This window comes from Branchiostoma floridae, chromosome 18 (genome assembly GCF_000003815.2).
Source record: "Branchiostoma floridae strain S238N-H82 chromosome 18, Bfl_VNyyK, whole genome shotgun sequence".
Lineage (NCBI taxonomy): Eukaryota > Metazoa > Chordata > Leptocardii > Amphioxiformes > Branchiostomatidae > Branchiostoma > Branchiostoma floridae.
Window position 1 is genome coordinate 15,052,829 of NC_049996.1, and position 8,892 is coordinate 15,061,720.

The window sequence follows — 8,892 nt, forward strand, 5'->3', positions numbered from 1 at the left end:
CATATTGCCATGGAAAAGGTAGGCATAGGCCAGTTCTTACGATGAAGTAGATTTCCTACCCATTTTAGGTTGGAATGAGCGATATAAACCACATGGAACGTAGTTTAGATAATGACGTCACAAAGCCCGCCGCAAGAAGATGTATTAAAGTGACAACGATACCGTTTTAAGTTCCTCTCTTCAACGGAAAGCATACATGATTTCGTTTTTTGGTCATAGCTGGTAGGTAAGAAACCTAGCATTCCTGTCCAAGAGTTTCCGCTGCCTAAATACATTTCATTTTGCAGAAAAACGCAGCCAAATGTTGAATTTGTGGCTAGGACGGAGTCCCATGCCGCACTTCTGGCAACTAGGGGGGATTAAATGGGCATTTGCTGAGAGAAGACTGTACAGTTACGTGTCGGTCACGATGGATTACACAAGCCTTGGGATATACCTCCAAATTAGAGCGACTTATTTGTGTGAACATTGAATACCCTCGCGAGCCCGAACCTAAAACTCGATTTTGCTGGAATGAACGAAAGTGACGTTATTTGAAGACTTTTTCATTAAAAAAAGCATTCCTTTCAATGCAGGAGTCGCCATTAATCAGATAAAAGCTATTTATAAGTGGCCCAGAGATATAGTAGTACTAAAAAGATGTTTTGGTAAACATAACGCCATTCATGTCTAAGCATACACACTTTGAAGGCTATATGACTATGGTCATGGGGGGGGGGGGGTGTGGGGAGGGTGGCAAATCTTGCATTTTATCAACATTATGTAATCATTTAAAAAGTTGCGAATTCCGATTTTTTTCTATATCATTGGGTCAAGGGTACGCACTTTACTGGGGAAAATGCAATTTGTTGACTTTCTTTGCTTTTAGTTTTTGTAGGAGGGGCCATATTAACGGTGCACACCCCAGTTTATTTGGGGTCTCAAATCGAGGCTGCGCACCCCCAAGTCGAGAGGCCGTCTCTTCAAGAAAATAGATCTAAAGCAGAAAAGCCGTATATGAGAATGACGGGTATCACTCCAGCTTTAAGAACAGCCGGGTTTCAGTTTCTTCACTCTCTCTACTTTTCATAATTTTGGGGGGAGAAAAGTTTTTTTCACGCAAAAAAGTATGCACAAAAAGGGGAATTTTGACGTGGAAATAAACCCATCACCTATAGTTTAGTCATGAAAATGACTGATATTGTCGGAAAGAGAATACACCTAAGATTAATCAGGCAAAAAATAAAGAAAATCGTAACACTGAGATTTTTACAATAACCCGACGCGCGAGGCATACCAACACGGCTCACAGACCGCATATGGACGGGAAATCTGGGTCAACGGCGAATCACTTCCAACGCGTAGAAATACAAGGAAGTGACCCTCGGGCCCAAAACCAATTTGCACCAAAAACACATCACTTCTTACGCTTTTTAGCCATGCCAGTATTAAATGCCACTTCGCAGCAGATTATGAGAAATTTGAACTCAAACACGGACCCTCGAGACCCTTTCGTCACATTTTTGTCGCGCACTATCTCGGACCCCTGTCGCGGAAGAATTGGTGTGTGCACCGTTAACCCATACCTGTTCTGGGTGCTGGACCTTCATGGGTGTGTTAGTCAGGTGTAACCCATACCTGTTCTGGGTGCTGGACCTTCATGGGTGTGTTAGTCAGGTGTAACCCATACCTGTTCTGGGTGCTGGGCCTTCATGGGTGTGTTGGGTCGTGAGCTCATCCTGGAGGCACTGCGGGCAGACTTCAGCTCCTTCTGGAACTTCTTCATCTCCTTCTCCAGCATCAGGCGCCTCTGCTGGTCCCGATCTGAGTACAGAGCAGTTGGACTCATTACTGACATGTTACAGGGCTCCAAATACAGTGAAACTTTTTTCTGTCTACCTGCTAACTTTTGAAATCACCTCCACCAGAGAAATGTTACCTGCACCATTCAAATATACCCCCAAAGTGAATAAAAGACCTTTTGAACATACTCTATACATCTGTTTACTAACAAAGTAGGAAGGAATACTGATTTGCATAGAAACTATCTAAAAAGTGCACTAACCTGCATATGCAGGTGGTATTTTGAGCCCTGTACAGTTATCATAACAAATCTGGTGCAAGGTATGGACAAACTCTGCACAAATCCTTAAAGCTTAGTCTGATTTTCAAGGACTATTTTTCAATTACTAACAAAATATATATGGATCTACCAGCCTTGTTTGACTTGTACCAAGAAACAAATTCAAAATCAAACAAGATGTTGTATATTACAAACTACAATGGTATAGACATTTCAAACAATTCAGTAGGTTTTGATTAAAGGTTCAAATAAACCCTATATCAAAACTCATGTCCCACAATGTCATAATGTCTTACTGTTTTAGATTGTGATTGTTACTGAAGGAATAAGACTTACATTTGACACTTTTGACCATGGAGGCAGGTACTCTATTGTCAATGGCAGCTGAAATAGAAAATTGCTTAGTCAGATTATCAAATATGTCATGGAAAATTGCAAACTCTATCTTTGAAAATGAAAATACTACAGTAGACAAAGAAATACATTTTCCGTGCCTTGGGACCGTGTCTTGGGAACAGCACTGTAAAATACAGTTGACTGTAGCTATTCTTTAATCATTGGCAAACAGGCAGGAGCAATGTTGCAAATGGGTGATTCTCTCACGTTTGGCAGAAGACAGTTTCTTGTAGTGAACACTCAGGTGGTCCTGGATCATGTACTGCTCTGTGATCTTGTTGGTTGAAGGAGCAAAGGCTATAAACATAAACAAAACACACAAGTCAAAACCAGACTTCCTCAGAAGTTAAACCAAGTATTTACAAAGCCAGCAGGGCCTTGTTCATACAGGTCCCTTTTCTTTATCATCCGAGCTGTGGACGTCTTTGTGATGTGTATAACTACAACCAAACATGCCTCTGTTGGCAGCTACTGCAATGGCATACTCAATTATTCATGAAGGGCACTTTGTAAATAATTGCTCTTTTAACAACTGGAAACAGAAACAATTTTATATCATATCAACTATGCAAAGCTATGGAGATCAGGCAATATGATGTTACAGATTGTCAGACATGACAGATGAAACACAAATAGTGTGATACCATGATTCATGAATATGATGACACCGGCAAATGCCAAAGTGCATACATGTAGTAGTGAATCATAGTCTAATGGTATTGGATCCTAAATATATAATACAAAAGGCTGAAACCATTAATAAAAGCCTGTGGGTAATTTCATCTTTTTTTTTGTCAAGTGTATAACAACACAGTAAAGTGCAAACATCATTCAGTTCAAACAAAATACTATGTTATGCATGCATTTTTTTTCTTTTATTCTAGTCAGTGAAAGAGTCCACAGACTATAGTAAAACACAGAACTGTTGAAGTGACTCTGACAATGGCAGGTGCAAGTGAGCTGTGATGCATGAAGTGCGCAATATACTGGCACTAGTAAGTAGATATAGTTACCATGTTTTTCTACCATTTTGTGGATAAAACAATGGAACTCCTTCACTACATATCAAATATATTTTAACCTTTTCCAGGCAGGGTGTTTATCTAGTACACAGTATAAGAATGCTAATACCAAGAAGATTGAGGAAATACTAGTAAACTCCAAAAATCTTGGTACAATGCTTACCATATCTATCCAGTTTTTCAACTACACTGTTCTAGTTTTACACCAGGCAGTGAGAGGAGTGCCAAGGTGGATGGCAGCAAATCAAATTTCTAGTGAGCAGCATATATACACACTAATATGAGATTGGTCTCTAAGATTCAACTTTCACTAGTTTCAGCTGTGGCATGAGAAGAATGACAAGAACTGAAATTATCGAATAGAGGAAAACGCATTCTCTGTTTAAGTATGGATGTATGAAGTTGGTTGTTAAAGAATAGCCAATCAAGCTGAGCCACACAGAGCCACACTAGAAAGAAAGCTAATGTTCTATACTAGAAGCAATGATTGGTTGAAAGCAGGGTGACAGTCAGCTGTGTTCTACAGGCCACACAATTCAGCACGAGAGGAGTTAGGGCATGACGGGATCTACGTTACAAGCCAGTCTTCATGCTTACGACTGCTTTTCAGGACAAGGTGACCCTTGAAAGGCGATGCCATGACACCTGGGGGGACCGGGCTCCCTGGGGGGACAGCAACCAGCAGACATGGTGAAATTGGCACAGTTAGCACAACAACATGTCAGCACACAACATGTCAGCACGCAACAACAAGCCAATCTAGATATTGGAAAATGTTGTCAACAATCACAACTGACTGAATGCACTTCAAAAGTCTTCCTGTACATCACCCTGGTACTGCAAACCAAATTATATTTTGCATTCTGTGAAAGAAAATTGATTGTTACATATTCTATGTTCAAACTCACTTCATAGCAAGCAAGCAGACGTTCCTGGGTAGCCCAATACCTTAGCGCAATGACATAATTCAACTTTTTAAAAAGACATTCACTTGATCAATTGAGATTATCAAATACGTCGGAATTAAAACTTGATCAGTTAGACTCAGTCTTAGAGGACATTAGCCAAGCATCAGACCTCACCCCCAAAAGGCCTTGCTGTTCAAGGAAGCTGCCAATGGTACAGTAGATTTGTCTAAAACGAAAACTGGCAAACCTAATGGATAGATTTTAAAGATTACACTTCAAATTTCTGAAAGCTCCTTGGTTTCTGTAAATTCAATATCATAATTTTGAACGTCAACCCTGGGCTGCAGAAAGAATGCAGATATTGACATAACCATATCGGCTATGCAACTCACCTCGGCTCTTGGGCCTTCCCGCCATGTTTCTACCGTGTACTCAGTTCTTGGGAGCATAAAATATTTACCTACATGAAGTGATATTTTTACATTCTACAGCAAAATTAGACCACTGAATCTGAACCTGCTTTTATGAATCTGACAAGCCGCCATTTTGGCCTGAATCTTCTGAATGGTGAGCGATTCCATTGGTTCTTGGGGGTGACACATTCTGAAGCAAGCAGAAAAGGTTGGGAAAAAACTTATTCTGTGACTAATTGGAGAACTTCGACGTAGACAAATCTAGCACAGTAATTTTTGAAAGTACAAAATGACAGCATTTCCTGAAACATTACGCCAAACACTGAAATTAATGTTGGGGGCAAGAAAATGGTACATTCCAAAAATGTTGTTTTCATCATGTGACGGTAACACTGTGCTGTGATTGGTGTTGCTACCCAAGCCTGGGATCACTTACCTGGCACGGCCACGCCCACGCCCCATGGCGACGTGGGGACACCTGAGACGGGGTAGCTGACCGCAAGGCCAAGTTGTCAATGCATTGGGACAAGTCACCGAAGCGCTACAACTTTGTGGTGTGCAGCTATTCCAACGAGACAAAGTTTTCTAGATTGAACCCCGAATCTACTCAGAGGTGAGTTTATATCGTAGGTTAAAAGTTGCCGTTAATTTATGTCTAGGTTTATCATGTGTGACATGATTAAGGGGTAACCGTTTGACAAAGCGAAGCGGATCGATGACACATGGCGGCCTTACAACATATCGCTATGTTAGACACGGTGTTTTGTTTTTCGCAATACATGACCTATTACAACTTATAACGTTACATAACTGTAACTTAACGTTAGCTCCATTTGATGTTCCCTTCATGAACATATGGACGATATTGAATCGGGAATTTCATACTCCACTGCATAAATAAAACAATTCAGACGCAATAACATCCGTTTTAGACTAACATTAGAAGTAGCGCAAGTTGACGACTTTGATGTCATTTTATGTTCATTTCATTATGACACATACTGTCATTCTATTTCCAATTTTCCATGTATACCTGAAATTAGCCTTCGGGCATGAATTTGCAATAAAGATCGTCATTGAATAGCTTCCTGTGTAACACAATCTCGTAAAGCTTTGGTGACTGAATGGCAGCATCTAGCGGCCGCCGTCCTTACTGTTAGAGCTAGACCATTCATATAGTGACGCATGGAAGATTACCCTACTTCGGGATTTTCTAGGTCGTGGTTTGGTGTTTTTTCTTCCCTTTAAGCCTGGATAATGTAACTGTTACCCTAGCACCGTCCCCTTGCTAGATTCAGCGTTGACGTGGCTGTTTTGTTGTTGAAGGAAAACCTTAAGAATGTCTGCGTGGGTGAGCTATGCCTTATCTCCAATCATTGACTGCCGAAGGGACTTCATCTTTTTTACCTTTTGCCGCATTGTGATTTTTGGTGTGTCTTTGTTTGGTCTCTAACAGGCTGCCACTCCTGGACAAACACGCTGTCATACAGGCTATAGGGGTGGGAACAATAGGACCAGCCATGCACAACACTTCACTTTAATCCAGCTCTAGTTCACATTCATGGTAGATATTTGCCAGTGTCAGGTAACTGAGCAAGTAAACACACCCATGGCGGCAAAGAAGAACTTGAATAGCTACAGTCGTTTCTGATGAAACATATTGCATGTGACATGTTATGTTACCGCATTATGCCTGTGAATGATTGATTGATGTATCATGTAGATAAGTTACTTGGGCCAAACCAATTTTATTTGTTGCTTCTCAGATATTATTAGAAAACAATTTGGACCGATAAAGTCTACAACTTGAACAAATGCAACAACTGTTATGTTCTCAATTTTCTGTCCACATTCTCTGCAAGTAGTGATCCCTAATCCCGAGTAACTCTTACTAGAAATAATCTCCCGGCACTCGCCCATCCCACATGTGAGCCTGTGATGCATGGGAGTGCATCAGGAATGAGAGATGTACAAGGGGTGTGAAGAAGTGAACCCTAAACACCTCTCATTGGCATGAACAAAGTTAGGCCCCGTTTAATGCTTAACAATTTGAAGTAACTGGAGATCTGTCAAGTTTTTTATCTCAACAATTTCTTTTTCAACCTTTGTTCTGTAGGTTGAGACCTGTTCTTAAAAATGAAGGGAAAGGTTGTAGCGCTCCTGGGCATCTTGAACCTGTGCTGGCTGCTGATTGGTGGCGGTGTGTTCAGCGCCCTGGAGTGGCAGAACGAGTCTGTGCAGAGGGTGAGCTACGAGGACTACCGCAGTCGCCTGCTGCAGAACTACTCCTGCCTGACGGAGGAGGAGGTCACTAACTTCATCACGGTGGGTGAGAAATACTACAGCAGGGTTCGACATTCATTTTTGGGATCAGGTGCACTGGTGCATCCAACCTAAAAAAAATTGGGTGCACCAAAGTAATTTTGGATTCACCGCATAAAATAAAGTAGAAATTACTAGAATGTCAGAAAAACCTAATTTCGATGAGCCCAAAATTGCAACTTCAAATTCTTAAACAAGTACTATGACAGACATTCTATTTTATTTTAAGTTAACACTTAGATGTCAAGAATATGGTGTATACAAGTAAGCTTCGATTTGGTGCACTCACAGTAATGGGATAGTCAATACTGAATAAGCTATCTGTGCTCATCAGGGGAATTTAATGCAATTTGTCTTATCTCTGTTTAGGAATGGTAAAAAATGTTTCTTCTTTGTCACTTTCAGGCAATAGTGACAGCAGTCAATGCAGGTCTGACTCTGGACAACTCCACTGCTTCAGACACCAGTAACTGGGACTTTGGGAACTCCATTTTCTTCTCTTCTACGGTGATCACAACTATAGGTAATGCATTCATTCAATGGTTGCACCTGTTCACTACCTGAATAGCTGAAGTCTATTGTGAATTTTTTTTGTAAAAATATCTTTGATATTTGTTATCCTACAGGTTATGGCCACATCTCCCCCTCTACCTATGGAGGTCAGGCCTTTCTGGTCCCGTATGCCTTAATCGGGATCCCTTTGTGTGGCCTGATGTTGAACGGTATTGGAGAGAACATAGGGGGCTACGTGACAAAAAAGAAAGAACAATATAAGGTAGGCTATTGCTATTATTGGTTTTAACAGTGATGATCATCATGATCTGTAAACTATTTCTTATACATGTAATATAATATGAACAAGGGAACAACAGCCTTTGGAAAGACAACAAAAACACCAGGACAAATTGATAACTGTCACTTTAGTAACCATCCGCATTAACTCGCTTTCTGTTATGTTCAGAAACGCTGGTCCAAGAAAGTAAGTGAGAAAACAGCTGGAGTGCTGGTGATGCTGATCCTCTTCCTCCTGTTCCTGGTGTTCATGGTTCTCATCCCTTCGGCCATTTTCCTGGCACTGGAGGGCTGGTCGTACCACATCAGCATCTACTACTCATTCGTCACCCTTACCACTATTGGCTTTGGTGACTATGTACCAGGTGAGGGATTCTGCATACTCACCACTCCATAGAAAAATCATGCAGAGATATGTACTGTAATTTCATTAAGAGTTTTTTGGTGAATCTTTTCCTTTCATAACTCTTGTGAGCTGGGCTTGGATAGTTTGTTGCATATATTTCAAAGAAACTTTACTTTAAAAAAATCTATCAACCAACAGACCAATGAAACAAGTCTGATTATAATTTAAACTCCTACTAGTCATTGTATGACAATGTCTACTTTTCACAAGATTGCCATATATATACATTACAGGTCAAAATGCAGCTCAGCGCATGGTGTATCGCCTGGCCATCCTGTGCTGGTTCATGATTGGCCTATCCTGGATGGCCGTGATCCTGAACCAAGTCTCCACCTTCCTAACCGACATTGGTGTGAAGGCTCAGACTGCTCGAGAGGAGAGGAGGAAGAAGAAGGATGGAGACGTGGGGGAGGGAGAGGACAACAAGGCTGCTGACGACGAGGAAAATACGGGATCAACCAAGTCTGTAAAGCAGTCAAATGTTGAGCTAAGGAGTATGACACCAATTGAATCATGAAATGCCAACATGGCACAGATGTTGTAAATAAGGGACGCAACATGATCATGTGAA

At 41.0% G+C, this 8,892-nt stretch overlaps 3 protein-coding genes across 4 annotated transcripts in view; 1 reads left to right on the top strand and 2 right to left on the bottom strand.

The window, feature by feature from the left end:
- The window catches only part of LOC118406137 (tensin-like), a gene marked incomplete in the record, with an annotated part of 215,441 nt that overhangs the window by 59,592 nt on the left and 146,957 nt on the right, over positions 1-8,892 (bottom strand).
- On the bottom strand, positions 1,602-4,965 carry LOC118406164 (spermatogenesis-associated protein 7 homolog). 2 transcript variants are annotated; one of them, XM_035806052.1, is made up of 5 exons: positions 4,781-4,965; positions 4,078-4,143; positions 2,666-2,755; positions 2,399-2,446; positions 1,602-1,803 (listed from the first exon to the last, which is right to left on the bottom strand). In XM_035806052.1, the coding sequence occupies exons 1-5, from the start codon at positions 4,803-4,805 to the stop codon at positions 1,649-1,651; spliced, it is 384 nt and encodes a 127-aa protein (XP_035661945.1). In that variant the 5' UTR covers positions 4,806-4,965; the 3' UTR covers positions 1,602-1,648. The 2 variants fall into 2 exon arrangements, with proteins under 2 accessions (XP_035661945.1, XP_035661946.1); XM_035806053.1 differs by lacking the exon at positions 4,078-4,143 and having other exon boundaries at positions 1,634-1,803; positions 4,781-4,964.
- Positions 5,249-8,723, top strand: LOC118406159 (potassium channel subfamily K member 2-like). The gene is made up of 5 exons (XM_035806048.1): positions 5,249-5,414; positions 6,918-7,126; positions 7,529-7,646; positions 7,750-7,898; positions 8,085-8,723. Exons 2-5 carry the CDS (start codon positions 6,938-6,940, stop codon positions 8,310-8,312), a joined length of 684 nt encoding a protein of 227 aa, XP_035661941.1. The 5' UTR covers positions 5,249-5,414; positions 6,918-6,937; the 3' UTR covers positions 8,313-8,723.